This window comes from Oncorhynchus kisutch, linkage group LG1, assembly GCF_002021735.2.
Source record: "Oncorhynchus kisutch isolate 150728-3 linkage group LG1, Okis_V2, whole genome shotgun sequence".
Lineage (NCBI taxonomy): Eukaryota > Metazoa > Chordata > Actinopteri > Salmoniformes > Salmonidae > Oncorhynchus > Oncorhynchus kisutch.
Genome location: NC_034174.2, coordinates 69019626 through 69043003, shown reverse-complemented (window position 1 = coordinate 69043003; position 23378 = coordinate 69019626). Strand labels below are relative to the sequence as shown.

Genomic DNA, 23378 nt, shown 5'->3' with positions numbered 1-23378 from the left:
TGAACACCACTGGTTGGAGCAGAAGGGACAGAGATAGAGGGGACAGAAGGTGCTACAGTGGACTTGCTGTGGCTAGCAAGCTCTTGGATGAGCAGCTCCCTGAAGGCTAGCTGTGAGATGGGGGGCTGTCCACAGCTCTTAGCCATTTCCTTCTGGAGGATGAAGGCATTCACCACAGCAATGTCAATGAAATGATAGAAAAATGTCTTGTACCATTTCATGGTCTTGTGGAGAACATTGTGGTATCCTATCAGCGCATATGACAGGTCCATACCTCCCATGCTCTTGTTGTAGTCCTTCACAGCAGCTGGAATGGGGAAATTTTTTGTGGTCCATGCCCCGGCACCATCCTTCATACGCCTGAAGACGTATCTATCTATTTCCTCTATAATTTGGGATAAATCTGTATCCCTAGACTTTGTTTTAGCTTTTCCTGATTTATTCGCCATATTTTAAATATAGAAACTTGTTGAAAAGGCTATTTAATATGTACTGCTATGCGTAACACCCGTAGCTCCGTCAAGTAAGATTTGCAATGGTGAATGAACCTATTTTGCGCCAGAGTTTACGACAAAGGCTGGTCTTCAAACGTATAACCATTACATATTGCCGTTTACCTCAGCTCATTGGCTATCTTCCAAGCTAGATTTCAAGATGATCAGTGGTCATTGGGCCAAAATATAGTCAATCAACGATAGACCGGTCCTACCATTGGGGCGCAAGATGTCATTGATTGGTGTCTTCAAATCGGTATATGTGTCCCGGGAAAAGAACCATGAAGTATGGTGTATAAGTAACAACCAGAGGATTGCAATGAAACCAACCATGACTGGATAAACATTTCTTTAGTGTGTGCAATTACCACGAATGCATCTTCCAAAGTTGAATGAGACAGAAATCATGACGCAAGCGGTTTACAAATGTTTTGTGTTAGACTATAAAAATGGATTTTATCACACAAAACGAACATTCACTGTGTAGTTAGGACACTTGGCATTGCCAACAGAGGTAGATCTTCAATGGTAAGCAATTTATTTTATTGTTATTTCTGACTTTCATGACGCTAATGCTTGGTTGGAAAATGCTAGTAATACTTGTGTGTGCATGGCGTCGTCCTCAGAAAATAACATGTTTGCTTTCACAGTAACGGCTTTCTGAAATCTGACACAGCGGCTGGATTAATAAGACGTTAATATTTGAAATTATGTAAGATACATGTATTTACAAGAATGTTTAAAACAACGCATGGTGCATTTAAAATGTTAGCTCTCTGCAGTTTCACCGGATGTTGGCCTGGTGGGACGTGAGCGTCTCAGCTACCCTAGAGGTGTCAATGCATATTGAGAGATTGTAAAAGGCTGTCTGCAGGGAGACTGAGTGCATGTACAAGATGGCGTAGCAGTCGGACGTGTGTTTGTCTTGTCCCGTGTAAATAGTCGATCTCATCAGGGTTTTTTCATACATATTTAATCTCACTTTCCATCTACGATCTAAGTATACTTTCCTGCAACCCGCCTCACACAATGTGGTACGGACCAGATATTTTTATACTTTATAACTGGAACCTCCATCAGAAGCTAGTCAGCTAACTAGCTACTAGCTAGTAGTCACTGTTAGCCACAGCTAGCAGTCTTCACCTTTAGTTCGGTCAACACCTGCCAGCCTGCACAGCGTGATATCAACCCAGAGCATATTGGACTGCTTTTCTCGATCACATCATCGGATTCCTGCCGCAAGCTCTGGGCCATTACACCGGATCATCGCAGCTAGCTAGCTGCAATCGAGTGGCTAACGCATCTGTCCCGAAGCAAGCACCAGTTAGCCTTGAGCTAGCCTCGAGCTAGGCCCATCTCCCGGCTAGCCGAAGAGGTGTAATTTGTGGGCATCAATACCTCTTTTGCCAATTGACCTGGACCTTTTATTGCCGACACAGAGCCCCGCCTATCCATCACGACTGGTCTGCCGACGTAAACGACCGATGTGGTTTCAACAGGCTTTTCCGTTGCGATGTCACCGAAGACCAATCTGCTATCACCGGCTCGCTAGCTTTCTGAACGCTGTGCCTCTCGCTCGCCTAGCATAGTAGCGACTACCGAACAGCTCCCGGACTCACCTATTGCTGCTCATTGGACCCTATGATCACTCGGCTACCCATGTCTCTCTCTAATGTCAAAATGCCTTGTTTTCTGCTGTTTCGGTTAGTTGTTGTTTTATTTCACTGTAGAGCCCTTAGTCCAGATCAACATGCCTTAGATAGCTCTTTTGTCACACACCTCACACATGGGGAGACCTCACCTGGCTTAGCTGGTGTCTCCAGAGATGCAAGCTCTCTCATCGTCACTCAATGCCTAGGTTTACCCCCACTGTACTCACATACTACCATACCCTTGTCGGTACATTATGCCCTGAGTCTATTCAATCACGTCCAGAAATCTGTCCCTTTTATTCTCTGTTCCCACTACACTAGACGACAAGTTCTTATAGCCTTTAGCATACCTTTACCCTACTCCTCCTCTATTCCTCTGGTGATGTAGAGGTTAACTCAGGCCCTGTAGCTCCAAGCATCACACCTACTCCCCAGGCACTCTCATTTGTTGACTTCTGTAACTGTATAAGCCTTGCTTTCACGCATGTTAGCATCAGAAGCCTCCTAGCTAAATTTGTTTTATTCAATGCTTTAGCACACTCTGCCAACCCTGATGTACTTGCAAAGTCTGAAAAATCTGAAATTTCTATTCCCAACTACAACATTTTCCATCAAGATAACTCTGCCCCCTTTGGCAGTTCTAATTATTAAAATATATTGCAGAGTTCTGTCATACTATCCAGGTCTGTGCCCAAAGAGTTCGAGCTTCTACTTTCTTTAAATCCAACTTTCCAGAAATAAGTCTCTCACTGTTGCTGCTTGTTATGGACCGCCCTCAGCCCCAAGCTGTGAATTGACTGCCCACCATCTATCTTCAGAGTTCGTACTATTAGGTGACCTAAACTGGGATATGTTTAGCACCCCGGCCGTCCTACAATCTAAGATAGATGCCCTCAATCTCACACAAATTATGAAGGAACCTTCCAGGTACAACCCTAAATCTGTAAAAATTGACATTCTCAAAGATATCATCCTGACCAACTTGCCCTCTAAATACACCTCTGCTGTCTTCAACCAGGATCTCAGTGATCACTGCCTCATTGCCTGGCTCCATAATGGGCCCGTGGTCACCCCTCATCACTGTCAAACGCTCCCTAAAACACTGCAGCGAGCAGGCCTTTCTAATCGACCTGCCCCGGATATCCTGGTAGGATATTGATCTCATCCTGTCAGTAGAGGATGCCTGTTTGTTCTTTAAAAGTGCCTTCCTCACCATCTTAAATAACCAAGCCTCATTCTAAAAATGTAGAACTAAGAACAGATATAACCCTTGGTTCACTCCAGACTTGACAGCCCTTGACCAGCACAAAAACATCCTGTGGTGTACCCTGGGTCTCAACCCCGGCCTGTGCAACTGGGTACTGGACTTCCTGACGGGCCTCCCCCAGGTGGTGAGGGTAGGTAACAACATCTCATCTAAATGTGTACAAAATATGTACGAACAGCCTACAGGGAGGAGGTGAGGGCCCTCGGAGTGTGGTGTCAGGAAAATAACCTCACACTTAACGTCAACAAAACAAAGGAGACCACAGTGGACTTCAGGAAACATTGATGGGACAGTAGTGGAGAGGGTAGTAAGTTTTAAGTTCCTCTGCGTACACATCACGGACAAACTGAATTGGTCCACCCACACAGACAGCATGGTGAAGAAGGTGCAGCAGCGCCTCTTCAACCTCAGGAGGCTGAACAAATTTGGCTTGTCACCAAAAGCACACAAACTTTTACAGATGCACAATCGAGAGCATCCTGTCGGGCTGTATCACCGCCTGGTACGGTAACTGCTCCGCCCACAACCGTAAGGCTCTCCAGAGGGTAGTGAGGTCTGCACAACGCATCACCGGGGGCAAACTACCTGCCCTCCAGGACACCTACAACACCCGATGTCACAGGAAGGCCATAAATATCATCAAGGACAACAACCACCGAGCCACTGCCTGTTCACACCGCTATCATCCAGAAGGCGAGGTCAGTACAGGTGCATCAAAGCAAGGACCGAGAGACTGAAAAACAGCTTCTATCTCAAGGCCAGACTGTTAAACAGCCACCACTAACATTGAATGGCTGCTGCCAACATACTGACTCAACTCCAGCCACTTTAATAATGGAAAAATATATGTAAAAATGTATCACTAGCAACTTTAAACGATGCCACTTTTATATGTTACATACCCTACATTACTCATCTCATATACTTATATACTGTACTCAATACCATCTACTGCATCTTGCCTTTGCATTCATATATTTTTATGTACATATTTTTCATCCCTTTACACTTGTTGTATAAGGTAGTTGTTGTGAAATTGTTAGGTTAGATTACTCGTTGGTTATGACTGCATTGTCGGAACTAGAAGCACAAGCATTTCACTACACTTGCATTAATGTTGCGACTCTATGGGCAGTATTTTCATTTTTGGAAGAAAACGTTCCCGTTTTAAACGGGATATTTTGTCAGGACAAGATGCTAGAATATGCATATAATTGACTGCTTTGGATAGAAAACACTCTACTGTTTCCAAAACTGTAAAGATATTGTCTGAGAAAAATCCAATCCGGAAGTGCCCCATATTATGAAAGCGCTGCGTTCCAATGAGTCCCTATTGAGCTGTGAATGTACTATCAACCAGCTTACGCTTTCTGCGTATTCCCCAAGGTGTCTACAGAATTGTGACGTAGTTTTACGCATTTATGTTAAAGAATAGCCGTAGGCGGCTACATTATGTAATTGGTCACCTGATGGCTCCCAGGGTGACTCTCGCATAAAATGCAGAGGTAGCGATTACTCCAATCGGTCCTACTGAAAAATGAATTGTCCCGACGGATATATTATCGAATAGATATTTGAAAAACACTTTGAGGATTGATTATAAACAACGTTTGCCATGTTTGTCGATATTATGGAGCTAATTTGGATTATTTTTTGCCGTTTTCGTGACTGCAAATTCCGGATGATTTCTCAGCTAAACGTGAAGAACAAACGGAGCTATTTCGCCTACAAAAATAATATTTTTGGAAAATTTTTACTTTGGCTATCTACCTGGGAGTCTCGTGAGTGAAAACATCCGAAGTTCATCAAAGGTAAACGATTTAATTTGATTGCTTTTCTGATTTGTGACAAGGTTGCCTGCTGCTAGCAAGGTATAATGCTATGTTAGGCTATCAATAAACTTACACAAATGCTTGTCTAGCTTTGGCTGTAAAGCATATTTTGAAAATCTGAGATGACAGGGTGATTAACAAAAGGCTAAGCTGTCTCAGTATATTTCATTTGTCATTTTCATGAATAGGAATATTTTCTAGGGATATTTATGTCCATTGTGTTATGCTAGTTAGTGTCAGGCGATGATTACACTCCCGCATGCGGGATGGGGAGTCAGTAGAGGTTTTAACATCTGCAAACCATGTGTATGTGACAAATTACATTTGATTTGATCCTTGGCTTCAGTGATGTCATTTACAAAATAGCCTCCAACACTCTACTCAGCAAATTGGATGTAGTCTATTACAGTGCTATCTGTTTTGTCACCAAAGCCCCATATCTTGGGAGGGCTATGGTCCTTTTTTCTCAATTTCTGCCTGACTGACATGCCCAAAGTAATCTGCCTGTTGCTTAGGACCTTTATCCGGGATATGCATATAATTGGTACCATTTGAAACAAGACACTTTGAAGTTTGTAGAAATGTTGAAAATCATGTAGGAGACGATAACACAATAGATATGGTAGGAGACAGTCCAAAGAAAAACCAACCATATTTTTTTGGAGAGCCAATGCTCTTACAATGGAAACTATAGGGGCATTCTGAAATCTAGCTCAGGATGCAATTCCTATTTTCTCCACTGGGTGTCAGCACTCAATGATCAATGTTTCAGGCTTGTTTCTTCCAAAACGAGGAAGAATAATACGTTTTACCACAGGGAACCAGACTTGGAAATGTGTGTATGTGCGTGCGGGGAAGAGGATACGCACCTACTAATATTGTTTTCCTATTGAACAAACTTCTTTCCTTTATTGTAAGTTAATTACATTTTAGGGTTTCTGAGGACTAAATAGAAACATATTTTGACTTGTTGAAACAAAGTTTAGGGGAATATTTTAGGATTCCTATCTTGGCATGTTGAACTAGTGGATTACTCAAAACGATTGCGCCAACTAAACAGACTTTTTGGGATTTAAAGAAGGATTTTATCTTATAAAACAACACTACATACTGGGACCCTTTGGACGACCAATCAGAGAAAGATTTTCAAAAAGTAAGAGAATATTTTAATCGCTATTTGTGAATTTATGAATCCTGACTCCTGTGAATCCTCAAACAATCGCATGGCATGCTTTCGCTGTAAAGCCTATTCTAAATCAGACAGTGCAGTTAGATTAACAAGAATTTAAGCTTTTAACCGATATACGACATTTGTATGTTCCTAAATGTTTAATATCCATACTTTTTTATGATTATTTATTTGAATTGAGCGTCCTCCAGTTTCATCGGAAGATGTCCTGCTAGCAGCATGCCTAGGCTTAATATACTACCCACCACTGTGACCTGTATGCTCTTGTTGGCTGGCCCTCGCTACATATTCGTGGCCAAACCCACTGGTTCCAGGTCATCAATAAGTCTTTGCTAGGTAAATCCCTGCCTTATCTCAGCTCACTGGTCACCATAGCAGCACCCACCTGTAGCACGCGCTCCAGCAGGTATATTTCACTGCTCATCCCCAAAGCCAACACCTCCTTTGGCCACCTTTCCTTCCAGTTCTCTGCTGCCAATGACTGGAACGAATTGCAAAAAAATCACTGAAGCTGGAGACTTATACTGTACTTGTACACATCCCATCTGTAAAAGCACACCCAACTACACATCCCCATATTGTTATTTTTTATTGTTGCTCTTTTGCACCACTGTATCTCTACTTGCACATCATCATCTGCACATCTTTGACTCCAGTGTTAATGCTAAATTGTAATTATTTCGCCACTATGGCCTATTTATTGCCTTACCTCCCTAACTTTACCACATTTGCACACACTGGACATAGATTTTGTCTATCCCATGTGTAACTCTGTGTTGTTGTTTGTGTTGCACTGCTTTGCTTTATCTTGGCCAGGTCGCAGTTGTAAACGAGAACTTGTTCTCAACTGGCCTACCTGTTTGACTAAAGGTGAAAAAAAAGTACTTAGGGAAGTCTGGTTTCTCGTTGTTTACCATACTAGTGCTGTGTGCTGAAAGTTGTGTTGTTTGTTTTGTCTATGTAGATGGATCCACATGCATACATCAGTCTATATTTAATATTACTATTGTGCTGGACATTGTTGTTTTGCCTACATACGTAGATGTTTCTACATACAGTTCCTTGCGAAAGTATTCACCGCCATTGGCATTTTTACTATTTTGTTGCCTTACAACCTGGAATTAAAATAGATTTTTGGGGGGTTTGTATCATTTGATTTACACAACATGACCACCACTTTGAAGATGCAAAAAAGGTTTTATTGTGAAACAAACAAGAAATAAGACAAAACTTGAGCGTGCATAACTATTCAACCCCCAAAGCCAATTCTTTGTAGAACCACGTTTTGCAGCAATTACAGCTGCAAGTCTATTGGGATATGTATCTATGCGCTTGGCACATCTAGCCACTGGGATTTTTGTCCATTTTACAAGGAAAAACTGCTCCAGCTCCTTCAAGTTGGATTGGTTCCTGCTGGTGTACAGCAATCTTAAAGTCATAACACAGATTCTAAATTGGATTGAGGTCTGGGCTTAGACTAGGCCATTCCACGACATTTAAAAGTTTCCCCTTAAACCACTCGAGTGTTGCTTTAGCAGTATGCTTAGGGTCATTGGACTGCTGGATGTTGAACCTCTGTCCCAGTCTTAAATCTCTGGAAGACTGAAACAAGTTTCCCTCAAGAATTTCCCTGTATTTAGCACCATCCATCATTCCTTCAATTCTGACCAGTTTCCCAGTCCCTGCTGCATGATGCATGATGATGATGCTACCACCATGCTTCACTGTGGGGATGGTGTTCTCGGGTGATGAGAGGTGTTGGGTTTGTGCCAAACAGAATTTTCCTTGATGGCCAAAAAGCTCAATTTTAGACTCATCTGACCAGAGTACCTCCTTCCATGTGTTTGGGGAGTTTCCCACATTCTTTTTAGTGTACACCAAACGTGTTTGCTTATTTTTGTCTGGCCACTCTTCCGTAAAGCCCAGCTCTGGACATATACTCCAATCTCCGCCATGGAGCTTTGCAGCTACTTCAGGCTTATCTTTGGTCTCTTTGTTGCCTCTGATTAATGCCCTCCTTGCCTGGTCTGAGAGTTTTGGTGGGCAGCCCTCTCTTGGCAGGTTTATTATGGTGCCATATTCTTTCAATTTTTTTGTAATGGATTTAATGGTGCTCCGTGGGATGTTCAAAGTTTCTGATATTTTTTTATATCCCAATCTTGAGCCGTACTTCTCCACAACTTTGTCTCTGACCTGATTGGAGAGCTCATTGGTCTTCATGGTGCTGCTTGCTTCGTGGTGCCCATTGCTTGCTGGTGTTGCAAACTCTAGGGCCTTTCAGATCAGGTCTATATATACTGAGATCATGTGACAGATCATGTGACACTTATACTACACACAGGTGGACTTGATTGAACTAATTATGTGACTTCTGAAGGTAGTTGGTTGCACCAGATCTTATTTAGGGGCTTCATAGCAAAGGGGGTGAATACATATGCACGCAGAACTTTCCGTTTTTTAATTTTTAGATTTTTTTTAAACAAGTTATTTCTTTCATTTCACGTCACCAATTTGGGCAATTTTGTTTATGTCCATTACATGAAATTCAAATAAAAATCCATTTAAATTACAAGTTGTAATGCAACAAAATTGGAAAAACACCTAGGGGGTGAATACATTTGCAAGGCACTGTACAGGTAACTTCCAAAATAAAGGAAACACCAACGTAAAGCATCTTAATGAGGAATTCGGCCACCTCGCAACAGAATAGCTCAATGCACCTCGGCATAGATTCTACAAGTGTCTGGAGCTCTATTGGAGGAATGCTACACCATTCTTCCACAATCAATTCCATAATTTAGTGTTTTGTTGAGGGTGGTGGAATGCGCTGTCTCAGGCACAGCTCCAGAATGTCCCATAAGTGTTCATTTGGGTTGAGATCTGGTGACTGAGAAGGCCATGGCATATGGTTTACATCATGTTCATGCTCATCAAATCATTCAGTGACCACTCATGCCCTGTGGATGGGGGCATTGTCATCCTGGAAGAGACCATTCCCATCAGGATAGATCTGCATCACCATAGGTTGAAGTTTATCCCTCAGAATGGTTGTGTACTTATTGGTATTTACCTTGCCCTCTAAGGGGTTGAGTGGACCTAAACCATGCCAGGAAAAAGTACCTCACACCATAACAGAGCCACCAGAACCCTCATTTACTCAAGTGTTTCCTTTATTTTGGCAGTTACCTGTAGGTCCATATGTAATATTACTGGATGACAGCCACACATAGCTATACACATATTACTAGATATCACTATTATAATCAATGAGACATTGATGCCAACAATCATCATAGTAAGAGGGGATTGAAGCAGTGGTGTAAAGTATTTAAAAACCCTTCAGGATCTGACCTTTTTTTTCAATTTTCCCCTAAAATGACATACCCAGATCTAATTGCCTGTAACTTAGGCCCTGAAGCAAGGATATGCATATTCTTGGTACCATTTGAAAGGGATTATTTGAAATACGAGAGAAAGGCCATCATGTTTTATTCCAGCCCAGCGGCAATTTAGATTTTTACCACTAGATGGCAGCAGTGTATGTGCAAAGTTTTAGACTGATCCAATGGACCATTGCATTTCTCTTCAAAATGTTGTATCAAGACTGCCCAAATGTGTCTAATCGGTTTATTAATAACTGTTCATGTTTAAAACTGTGCACTCTGCTCAAAAAATAGCATGGTATTATTTCACTGTAATAGCTACTGTAAATTGGACAGTGCAGTTAGATTAACAAGAATTTAAGCATTCTGCCAATATCAGATACTATGTCCTGATACATTTTCTTGCTACTTACAACCTCATGCTAATTACATTAGCCTACATTAGCTCAACGTCCCACAGGGTACTTTACGATCCAGAAGAAGTTTTAAGTGAAAATAATTGAAAGTACTACTTAAGTAATTTTGGGGGGTATTTGTACTTTACTTTACTATTTACATTGTTGAAAACATTAACTTTTACTTCACTACATTCGTAATGTATTATTCATTTCTTAATACATACATTTTCCCTGACATCCAAAAGTACTTGTTACATTTTGAATGCTTAGCAGGACAGGAAAATGGTCTTATTCACACAATTATCAAGATAACATCCCTGGTCATCCCTACTGCCTCTGAACTGGCGGACTCACTAAACACATGCTTCATTTGTAAATTATGTCCAAGTGATGGAGCAAAATAAGAAAATGATGTCATCTTGTTTTCTTTATATAAGGAATTTGAAATGAAAACCAGATACTTTTAGACTTTTACTCAAGTCATATTTTACTGGGTGACTTTTACTTTAACTTGAGTCATTTTCTATTAGGGTATCTTTACTTTTACTCAAGTAAGACAATTGGGTACTTTTTCCACCAATGGATAGAAGGATAGGTGTGGGGGATGATAAATAATTACCGCTGTGATTGACACGTCTGGTCAGGGGAGGGAGGGGCCTCCTCCCGCCTCATTAGCCGCGTCCATCCCGGGTTGCCGTGATTCTATGATGATGTCAAACGTGGTGCCAATTAGTGCCACTTATACTGGAAGGGCCCCTGAGGCCCCTCAGGAAGTGTGATACATCTGGGGGCCCTCAATGTCTGCTGCAGTATTGGTCTTATTTAAAGCGCAGTCGTCAGGTTTCCCCCCATCACACTTTATCCTGGATGGGTTATCGTAGGAAGACAGTTTGACTCTCTCTCTCTCCAGTCTGATGTCTACTGCTTCTTGTATCCTAGTGCAAGACTCTGCCTTGTTGAGTGTTGTTCACAACCTTGTCACACACAGTACTCCAGTGTTCTCACATCTGAAATGATGTTGATGAGCTGTCAGTATCAATAGAGAACAGGCCCGGAGGATGAAAGTTTCCCAATCTCTTTTTATGTTTTTCATTTCTCTCCCCCCACCTCTCCGCCCCTGTTTTTGTACTCATTAGAACATGAAACAGTTGTATTCTGGTTTGTTTTGTTTTGTGTGTCGTGTTTTTTCTTTCTACACCACCTCGCTGTAGACTGTATGTAAACCCAAGACCCATGACATTGTGTTTCCTCGTCAAGTTGTTATGCCTCCACGCTTTGATAGTCGGAGAGTGTTATGTTTTTTATTCTTCTATTCAGCAGAACATGTGTTAACTGTAGTCAATAAGACCCAACCTGAGATTCAGCAGCTGACTGTCTATGGAGTTTATTCACTCCGCTGATCTTCCATGAACCCAGTTGACACACTGTAATTGAGAGCATTAGGGCGCGTATTCAGAGTAGGAATGTTGATCTAAGATCAGATCCCCCGGTCCGTGTAATCTCATTCAAAAGACCAAACTGATCCTAGATCAGCACTCCTACTCAGAGTTACACTACACAGTGCCTTCGGAAAGTATTCTGACCCCTTGACTTTTTCCACATTTTGTTACTTTACAGCCTTATTCTATAATGGATTAAATAAATACAAATCCTGAGCAATCTACACACAATACCCAATATTGACAAAACAGGTTTTTTAGACAATTTTGAAAAGAATTACAAACAGATATACCTTTCAAGTAGCGGGTCATTAATCCGGACACCTATAAGACATCCCACTACGCCCTCAGATGAACCATCAAACAAGCAAAGCGTCAATACAGGATTAAGATTGAATCCTACGACACCGGCTCTGACGCTTCGGATGTGGCAGGTCTTGAAAACTATTACGGACTACAAAGGGAAACCCAGACACGAGCTGCCCAGTATTTCACTGGTCAGCCCCAAAGCCAATTCCTCCTTTGGCCGCATTTCCTTCCAGTTCTCTGCTGCCAATGACTGGAACAAACTGCAAAAATCACTGAAGCTGGAGACTCATATCTCTCTCACTAACTTTAAGCACCAGCTGTCAGAGCAGCTCACAGATCACTGCACCTGTACACATAGCCCATCTGTAAATAGCCCATCCAACTACCTCATCCCCATACTGTTTTAATTATTTATCTTGCTCCTTTGCACCCCAGTATCTCTACTTGCACATTGATCTTCTACACATCTATCACTCCAGTGGATAATTGCTATATTGTAATGGCCTATTTATTGCCTTATATCCCTTATCTTACCTTATTTGCACAAAATGTATATCGACTTTTTCTACTGTAAAATGTGAAGACAATCTCATTAACCTACATTTTCAACCTCTCCCTGACTGAGTCTGTAATACCTACATGTTTCAAGCAGACCACCATGGTCCCTGTGCCCAAGGAAGCGAAACTAACCTGCCTAAATGACTACCGCGCTGTAGCACGCACGTCAGTAGCCATGAAGTGCTTTGAAAGGCTGGTCATGGCTCACATCAACAGCATCCTCCCCCGGATACCCTAGACCAATTCCAATTCGCATGTTGCCCCAACAATTTTAATCGCAACCCACACTGCCCTTTCCCATCTGAACAAAAGGAACACCTACAGCGGGCAGAACAAGTATTTGATACACTGCCAATTTTGCAGGTTTTCCTACTTACAAAGCATGTAGAGATCTGTAATTGTTTATCATAGGTACACTTCAACTGTGAGAGACGGAATCTAAACAAAAATCCAGAAAATCACATTGTATTATTTTTAAGTAATTAATTTGCATTTTATTGCATGACATAAGTATTTGATCACCTACCAACCAGTAAGAATTCCGGCTCTCACAGACCTGTTAGTTTTTCTTTAAGACGTGTGTATGTACATCACTAGGGCCAAGCTTCCTGCAATCCAAGACCTATATAATAGGCGTGTCAGAGGAAAGCCCATAAAATTGTCAGAGACTCCAGTCACCCAAGTCACGGCAGGCAGTACCGGAGCGCCAAGTCTTGGACCAAAAGGTTCCTTAACAGCTTCTACCCCCAAGCCATAAGACTGCTGAACAATTAATGAAATGGCCGCCGGAATATTACACCCCCCCCCCCCCCCCGCCTCCATTTGTTTTGTACACTGCTGCTACTTGCTGTTTATTATCTATGCATAGTCACTTCACCCCTACCTACATGTACAAATTACCTCTAACCTGTACCCCCACACACTGACCCACACACTGACTACCCCCTGTATATAGCCCCGTTATTGTTATGTTTTTGGGTTACTTTTTATAATGTTTTACTTTAGCTTATTTGGTAAATATTTTCTAAACTCTTCTTGAACTGCACTGTTGGTTAAGGGATTGTAAGTAAGAATGTCACAGTAAGGTTGTTGTATTTGTACATTTTGTATTCGGCGCATGTGACAAATAAAGTTTTATTTGATTTTGATTTGATATTTACATAAGTATTCAGACTTTTTGCTATGAGACTCGAAATTGAGCTCAATTGTCCGTAGAGCTCCGAAACAGGATTGTGTCGGGCAACAGATCTGGGGAAGGGTACCAAACAATAAATGCCTGCAGCATTGATTGTCCCAAGAACACAGTGGCCTCCATCATTATTAAATGGAAGAAGTTTGGAACCACCAAGACTCTTCCTAAAGCTGGCCACCCGGCCAAACTGAGCAATCGGGGAAGAAGGAAGGGAGGTGACCAACAACCCGATGGTCACTCTGACAGAGATCTAGAGTTCCTCTGTGGAGATGGGAGAACCTTCCAGAAGGACACATCACTCCATCACTCCAGCAATCAGGCCTTTATGGTAGAGTGGCCAGATGGAAGCCACTCCTCAGTAAAAGGCACATGGCAGCCTGCTTGGAGTTTTCCAAAATGCACCTAAAGACTCTCAGACCATGATAAACAAGATTCCCTGGTCAAATGAAACCAAGATTAAACTCTTTGGCCTGAATGCCAAGAGTCACATCTGGAGGAAACCTGGCACCATCCCTACCCTTGAAGCATGGTAGTGGCAGCATTATGCTGTGGAGATGTTTTTCAGAGGCAGGGACTAGGAGACCAGTCAGGATCGAGGCAAAGATGAACAGCGCAAAGTACAGAGAGATCCTTGTTGAAAATCTGCTCCAGAGCGCTCAGGACAATGACCCTAAGCACACAGCCAAGACAACGCAGGAGTGACTTCAGTACAAGTCTTTGAGTGGCCCAGCCAGAGCCCGGACTTGAACCGAATCGAACATCTCTGGAGAGACCAGAAAAATACACTTCAGCGACGCTCCCCATCCATCCTAACAGAGCTTGAGAGGATCTACAGAAAATAATTGGAGAAACTCCCCAAATACAGGTGTGCCATGCTTGTAGCGACATAACCAAGAAGACTCGAGACTGTAATCGCTGCCAAAGGTGCTTCAACAATGTACTGAGTAAATGGTCTGAATACTTATTTAAATGTGGGGTATTGTGTGTAGATTGATGAGGGGGGGGGGGGGGGGGGGGGGGCGATTTAATACATTTTAGAATAAGGCTGTAACCTAACAACATTTTGAAAAGGTCAATGGGTCTGAATACTTTCCGAAGGGACTGTATATGCAAACGTCTGTGACCACCCCTTCAAATGAGTGGAATTGGCTATTACAGTCACACCCATTGCTGACAGGTGTATAAAATTGAGCGCACAGCCATGTAATCTCCTTAGACAAACATTGGTAGTAGAATGGTCTTACTGAAGAGCTCAGTGACTTTCAAAATGGCACCGTCATTGGATGCCACCTTACCATCAAGTCAATTCATAGAATTTCTGCACTGCTAGATGTGCCTCGGTCAACTGAAAGTGCTGTTATTGTGAAGTGGAAATGTCTAGCAACAATGGCTCAGCCGCGACGTGTAGACCACACAAGCTCACAGAAGGGGACCGCTAAGTGTTGCAACATTCACTACTGAGTCCCAAACTGCCTCTGGAAGCAACGTCAGAAAAGCCTAAGATCACCATACACAATGCCAAGCGTTGGCTGGAGTGGTGTAAAGCTCGCCGCCATTGTACTCTGAAGCAGTGGAAACGCATTCTCTGGAGTGAGGAATCACGCTTCACCATCTGAAACGCTGACTGCGAGCCAGGCCTAATTGCCCAACATCAATACCCGACCTCACTAATGCTCTTGTGGCTGAATGGAAGCAAATCCCCGCAGCAATGTTCCAACATCTAGTGTTAAGCCCAGAATATTGGAGGGGGACCCATTCCATAGTAATGCCCAAGATTTTGGAATGAAATGTTCGACGAGCAGGTGTACACATACTTTTGGTCATGTAGTGTATGGGATAGGATATGTTGCATCCCAAATGGCACCCTATTTACTAGTAGCCTACACTACTTTAGTAGTATCTCTAGTGTGTTATTATATCAATGTGTTATTGTGTTGTGACTCTGTTCCAGGGTAATTTTTGATGAGGGGCGGCAGTGGGCCAGACACAGCTTCTCATTGGTGCCTCTGTTCATGGAAGGAATGCTGGTGGAGGCCGGGATAGAGATCCAGATCATGACGTGACTAGGGACGATGGGGGAATGGAGGGATGACATGAGTAGTGATGAATGATCTAGAGATGGGGGTTGATGTTCTCCTCCGTTCTTTTGGGACCCTGTTCCTTTTGGTGAGGAGGCAGAGGGAGTGGGGAGAAATGGAGGGATGATATGTTTCAACTCACTGTCCCATTCTTTTTTAAGGGGGAGGGATTATTGGAGATGAAGGGAGAGAGAAATGATATGATGTGTTAAATCTTTCTTTCTTCCATTCTTTTGGGACTGTTCCTTTTGGTGAAAGGGAGGATTTATGTATTTTCTCTCCTCGTTCTCTTGGGAACCCTGTTCTTCTTGGAGAGAAGGTATGAGAGGATGGGGAGGAATGAATATAGGGGGTGGAGAGAGGAATTTTTATTCAACGAATGCTGATGTCTCGTTTTTATTAACAGACGTCAAAATGGGAGATGAGGTTTGATTAATAAGGGTTGTCAGTCTGTTAGCTTAGGACTGATAGACATATTTAACAAGGAATTTTCAATTACACATAGACTTGAGGTAATTGTTGAAAACTTGTGGCGCTAACCACCCCTGTCGAGTTATATTAACTTGTGTATCCATCCAGTTGCCATGTTCATTGTGAAGGAACAGTGTATCTCACTTTGGTTATTCAAGGTTTTTCAGACACATTAGCCATAGGTTCGAGTCAATCTTCAACAGGATATATACAGAAGGAGACTTTCAGACGTGGCACCTTCACAATAAGGTAAGACCTCTTCAACAGGAAGTAGGTCCAACGTATCAATATGTGGCCTGATTACATAATACCAACGTATTTACATAGTAGTTAATGAGGGTTACCTGGAGAAAATCGGACCTATCTGAAATGAAAATGGTTGGCCCAACCTTCAGTAAGATATATTTTTACCCGACCATCCCTGAACGCTTGAAAACATAAACAGGCCTAATTGCCCAACATCAATACCCGACCTCACTAATGCTCTTGTGGCTGAATTGAAGCAAATCCCCGCAGCAATGTTCCAACATCTCCTGGAAAGCCCAGAAGATTGGAGGGGGACCAAAGGGGGACCAATTCCATAGTAATGTCCAAGATTTTGGAATGAAATGTTCGACGAGCAGGTGTCCACATACTTTTGGTCATGTAGTGTATGGGATAGGATTTGTTGCATCCCATATGACACCCTATTTACTAGTAGCCTACACTACTTTAGTAGCCTACACTACCAGAGCCCTATAGGTCTTGTGTGGCATTTGGGGCATTCATTCAATGTATTATTGTGTTGTGACTCTGTTCCAGGGTCATTTTTGATGAGGGGCGGCAGTGGGCAAGACACAGCTTCTCATTGGTGCCTCTGTTCGTGGAAGGGATGCTGGTGGAGGCCGGGACAGAGATCCAGATCATCACAGGACTAGGGACGATGGAGGAATGGAGGGATGACATGAGTAGTGATGAAAGGGTAGGGGTGAAAGGTATCCATTATAATAAAAACACTGCATGAATCTATACAGACTATTGTTAAAAAAGAGGATAGTCTAAGTATGGAACAACGCTAAAGTTGTCTATCAACTGTAAAAAGTGAACACAACAGAACAAGTTACAACCGAAGTATCTGATCATCAATTAATTTACACAGCAGCCCCATATCATCACGTAGGCCTACATGCACTTAGAATGTTCTATTTTATTCCATGATATTGTTGTTACAAAACAGATTTGTGTTGGCTGGGATTAGGGCATAGGCATATAAGAGCATCTGCTAGGCTTCTGCTGAGTTAGCAGGGTAGCCTAGTGGTTAGAGTAGCAACCGAAAGGTTGCAAGTTCAAATCCCCAAGCTGACAAGGTGCAAATCTGTCACTCTGCCTCTGAACAGGCAGTTAAACCACTCTTCCTAGGACCTTTATCAGCTGGTAGGCTGTCATTGAAAATATGAATTTGTTCTTAACTGACTTGCCTAGTTAAATAAAGGTTAAAAAAGGCTCAATTAACAAAGTAGGCATCCATAGCTCACAGCCTAATCCTCAAACCAAAGACTGGCCAAACTTGTGTTTCTATTTAATTCTAACTACCAACAAATGTTGTTGAAGTACTGTTTATGTGTTTTTTTTATGCTGAGCATCCCTGCCAGCTTGTAGCGTGTCACAAATGTTTCTCAATTGATTCCTTAAATGGCAGGCCTGGAAATAATAATAATATAACAATAATACATTATTGTTCCTTTTTAGGCTGCCTGGCTTGCTGCTGACTGATTTTAGAGTTAGTATGTTGTAGCCTGTTGGAATGTAGAACGTCAATTAAATCACTACATTTTTTGTCTCATCGACTTTAGAATGTTGTAGTGCAGCCTCTGAATGTCAAATAGACAAACCAAAAGATATCCCATATGCATTGTAGTCCCGTCCTCCCCCAGCATTTTACTGCTGGTTTGCGGACTAAAGCGTTGTTATAGATCGCTTTATGTAATAAAAAATAACAAGCTAACAAGGTGTTAGGCCTATGCTTTTAGCCATTTTCTTTAACAAATGCCACAATACCCTCAAAATACCCCCTGAAAATCGAGCCCTGGTTTTAACTTTAACATACCAAGCTCTCCACTGACACTGAGATATTTAAGGAGTGTATGGTGACTGAAGGAAATGGCTGACAATGTCCATGAAAGGTAGACTATAATTTCATCTGTCAAACAAGTAGGCCTATCTCTTCTTTCTTGAATAGGAAGAAATAGGCTCCAACACAAAACTCTTTTGTTGTTAATAGCCTAAAGCAAACTAAACTGCTGCTGCTACATAGTAATTTAGGTTATGTAAATTGCTTGAATATGGCTTAACGTGAAGTCAATAACTCTGCTAAATAGGTTCATTATGAGCAACAAAATATATAGTTTTATTAAAATCAATTATATCAGTAGCAAGCTTACCTCTGCTCCTCCTTTTAATCTTTGCGTTCTCAAACTGAAAAGGGCATCAGTAGGCCTAGTCCGTGCGATATATCATTTTTTGGACAAATCCGGAAGAAGCCTTTGACCCGCCTCTTAAGGGGCCACCTGACACAGCACAGTCATTTGTTAGGCAGCACAAAAGGGTTTACATCAGCAAGAGCAGGGCTAGCCGGGGCTCATGATTGGGAACGCCTATCCATTGCAGTGTGTAATGCAGTTTAACCTAGTTTTTTATACACCATCCCAGCAGCTCAAAAACTCAGGAGGGAAGTACATTTTCTAAGAAATATAACTTTGCCCTGTGCTTCTCCTAGCATACTCTTCATATAGCCTAGGCTTATAGCATATAGTATAGTCTATGGATCATTTTATTGAGACCACAGTAGTGGCACTTGATATTGCGCGCCAAGCAGAGAATCAGGGATGAAGGGCAGCATCGGGCACTCAGTATAATAAGCCGTTAAGTCTCAATCCCTGAGCAATACGATATTGAATCGATTCCAAATTACCTGAACCTCCCCTGGACTAAACAAAAAAATACTAAAACCTCCTCCTGACTGAAATTGAAAAAGCATGACCCTCCCCCATTTTCCTCAGCGTAGCAATGTTTTTAAATGCTAGATACAGTGTACTTACAGTGTTTGGGTCATTCCAATAAGCTCAATAGGTTAACATAGGAATGGTTTGACTTGCTGTTCTATGCTAATTTGACATTTGAAAATGACATACTGTAATCCCATATGTATGTGTTTCACATGGCGAGCCGTGTGTGATGGGCCAGAAACAGATCTATATGAAACGCAGAGCAGGAAACTATTGCATGCTGTGAAAAGACTACGCCAAAGTCCTCTCTGCTAGGTCGTGTATCTGTCGGGCCCACGACTTTGAATGGTACTTATAGTATACTAGTATAATAACTCACAATTGCAGTGTAATATGACACATGTCCGAGCACATCTTTTATCACAAAGTATTTATTTTTCAAATCTAAACATGAGTAGATAAACAGAAGTTCATTGTCCATAATGTCCATACGTGTTGTATGATGCTTTGTGTATGTTGTCCCATTTAAGCCAATTTTGAATTTAATACACTATTTCAGGATCCCATTCATTTAGTTCATTTTCGTTGTCAGTGCTCCAATTATCAGATATGGTTGGGGACCATTTAACGCAATTTGCTCCTAACGTCTGTCTCTCGGCTGAGCTCGTTTTTCTATGTTTAAAATAAGGTAGAGAAGATGAGAGCTGTTAATAGGAATGTAGATTGTTGTTGTTTATATCCTCAAACGGAGGGAAGAGAAAAGCAATGATACATTTGTATTTAAATGGCAGCGGTGTCAGGTCAGACTATGAGTTTTAATTAGAATCCATTAGTCTCCAGTGATCTCTCTCTCTATCTCTCTCTCTCTCTGGTGATAGACATTGAAATTAAAAAATACGAAAACTATCTCTTTGAGGAACGTTCAGAGTGAATAACAATACAACTTTTAATTGACTTTGAAGTATACACAAAAGTCAAGGGCTGAAATGTTTACTTATTGTGTAACAGGGTGACAATGCAGCGGCCTTTTGTTCTGTGAACAAAAGGTCCACGGGTTGATTCCAAAGTGGGATATTGACTAGACAGAAATACTGATACTGAACAAAAATATCAATGCAACATGCAACAATTTCAAAGATTTTACTGAGTTACAGTTCATATGAGGAAATCATTCAATTGAAAAAAAAATGATTAGACCCTAATCTATGGATTTCACATGACTGGGAATACAGATATGCATCTGTTGGTCACAGATACCTTAAAATGAAATGGGCCTCACAATGGGCTTCAGGATCTTGTCATGCTATTTCTGTGTATTCAAATTGCCATCGATAAAATGGACTTGTGTTTGTTGTCTGTAGCTTATGCCTTCCCACACCATAACCCCACAGCCACCATGAGGCACTCTGTTCACAACGTTGACAGCAGAAAACCTGACGTTGTGAGGCCGGTTGGACGTACTTCCAAATTCTCTTAAACGATGCTGGAGTTCGCTTATGGTAGAGAAATTAACATTAAATTCTCTGGCAACAGCTCTGGTGGACATTCCTGCAGCCAACATGCCAATTCCACGATTCCTCAAAACTTGAGACATCTGTGGCTTTATGTTGTGAGACAAAACTGCACATTTAAGAGTGGCCTTTTATTGTCCACATCACAAGGTGCACTTGTGTAATTATCATGCTGTTTAATCAGCTTCTTGATATGCCATACCTGTCAGGTGGATGGATTCATTTTGCAAAGGAGAAATGCTCTCAAATTGTGCACACAATTTGAGATAAATCATCTTTTTGTATCTATGGACATTTTTGTAATATTTAATTTCAGTTGCTTATATTTCTGTTCAGTGTATACACATAGATATCACACTTGATATATTCTTTTAATAATAAGTGAGGAGAGATTAGTATTAATATGTAACCAAAACACCCTGGGAGTCTGCACGGCTATAATGTACTAAACTGGACACCATACTTTTGTTTGACCTACTGGAAAGAAATGGAATCAATACATTACCAAAGTTATGATTCAGTGGTGCTGTAATGTCCTTAACTGGACACTGTACCTTCATTGGACTCACTTGGTCCCTTATAACTATTATCCCGACAAACCATAACACCATAACTTCACTTGACAGCCTGTCAATAAATTGGGGGAGGTTCCTAATCACATTGAGGCCAAAACAGGCCATAGGCTCCTAGAGGGACCTCAGGGTTGGTTGCTTCCTGTTAATTCAGGCTAGGTAATTAATTGATCAATCAATGACAGTGTCATCATTAGAATGGGCACTTGCCTAACCTGCTTAGCCCGATGTATATCACTTTATGATTGGGAGGTAGCTAACGTCAGCCGGTGGAAGTCAGCCTGTATTGACATGGTGTCCCCCAGGGCTCAGTCTTCCTACCTCTGATGATCAATATATAATAATGATGCATTGCAGTGCAAACAATTGCTATTATTGTCACGCCCTGGCCTTAGTTATCTTTGTTTTCTTTATTATTTTGGTTAGGTCAGGGTGTGACATGGGGGATTTATGTGTTTGGTCTGGTCTAGGGGTTTTGTATGTTTATGGGGTGTTTTCTAGTCTAGGTGTTTATGTAAGTCTATGGTTGCCTAGATTGGTTCTCAATTAGAGGCAGGTGTTTATCATTGTCTCGGATTGGGAACCATATTTAGGCAGCCATGTTCTTTGGGTATTTTGTGGGTGATTGTTTCCTTTGTCTGTGCCACACGGGACTGTTTCGTTGCCAGTTCAATTTGTTATTTTGTATTTGTGTTCATGTTGAGTTTTCTTATTAAATAACATGGACACCTACCACGCTGCATATTGGTCCAATCCTTGCTACACCTCCTCTTCAAAGGAGGAGGAAATCTGTCATGACAATTATAAGTATTGTGCTGAAGGGATAGAAAAGAGAAGCCATAACATATAACACAGTAATACTGTATGTCCTTTCGATAGAAATCATATCAAATTGTATTTATCACACGCTTCGTAAACAGCAGGTGTAAACTAACTGTAACGTCCGGCGTTCGCATGAGGCCAAGGAGCAGCGTGGTAGGCATATTTACTTTAATATATAAATGTTCACCAAAAAAACTATGAACAACTCAACGAACGAAAAGCTTAGGAATGCAACCCATGCAACAAACAAAGACAAGATCCCACAACAGAAAGTGGGAAAAAGGGCTGCCTAAGTATGATCCCCAATCAGAGACAACGATAGACAGCTGCCTCTGATTGGGAACCATACTCGGCCAAAAACAAAGAAATAGACAACATAGAATGCCCACCCAAATCGCACCCTGACCTAACCAAATATTGGAAATAAAACGTCTCTCTAAGGTCAGGGCGTGACACTAACAGTGAAATGCTTAATTAAGGGCCCTTTCCAACAATGCAGAGAGTAAAATGTAGAACAATAATAATAAATACGTAATGAGTAACGATAACTTGGCTATATACATGGGGTACCTTTACTGATTTGACATGCAGGGGTATGAGGTAATTGAGGTAGATATGTACATATACAGTAGGTAGAGGTAAAGTGTTGATATTGATCACATTCTGTATGTGATTTGTTATAGTGATTATAGCTATGAACGGCGTAGAGAAGGGAACTGTCTACCAGCATTCTGGTTCAACCCAGCTGTCATATCAAGGAGCTGCAGCCAAGGACAGAAGTACCTCATCGGCACAGGGTGAGTTGCACATAGTGTCAGCGTATGCGCAACTGGTCGAAGGATGTCAGGTGCAGGAGAGCAGAGATGAGTGAACAGCCACAATTTATTCAGGCAGAGGAAAACAGCCGGACGCAACTCCATCACAACACTCTGGCCCAAGGAAAAATCGAGTGCAGAAATTACACAAATAGGTACAAGTATCAAAACCACGGGTTACAAACAATACCCTGCGCAAAACTAGCCTGTAGCGTCACACACGAATCTAAACTAACAAAACCACAGACATGGGGGGAACAGAGGATAATACACATGTAAAGTAATCAGGGGATGTAAACCAGGTGTGCGGAAAAACAAGACAAAACAAATGGAAAATGAAAGGTGAAGCAGTGATGGCTAGAAGACCGGTGACGTCAACCTCCGAACGCCGCCCAAACAAGGAGAGGGACCG

At 41.8% G+C, this 23378-nt stretch overlaps 1 protein-coding gene across 1 annotated transcript in view; it reads left to right on the top strand.

Moving 5' to 3' along the window:
- LOC109908728 (VPS10 domain-containing receptor SorCS1-like) overlaps positions 1-23022 on the top strand; it is a 66012-nt gene extending 42990 nt beyond the window's left edge. Inside the window, exons 6-8 of the mRNA XM_020507790.1 lie at positions 15665-15772; positions 17064-17236; positions 22835-23022. Coding sequence (XP_020363379.1) covers positions 15665-15772; positions 17064-17236; positions 22835-23022 — 469 coding nt within the window. The remainder of the gene's footprint in view (positions 1-15664; positions 15773-17063; positions 17237-22834) is intronic.
- The last annotated feature ends 356 nt before the right edge of the window (positions 23023-23378 follow it).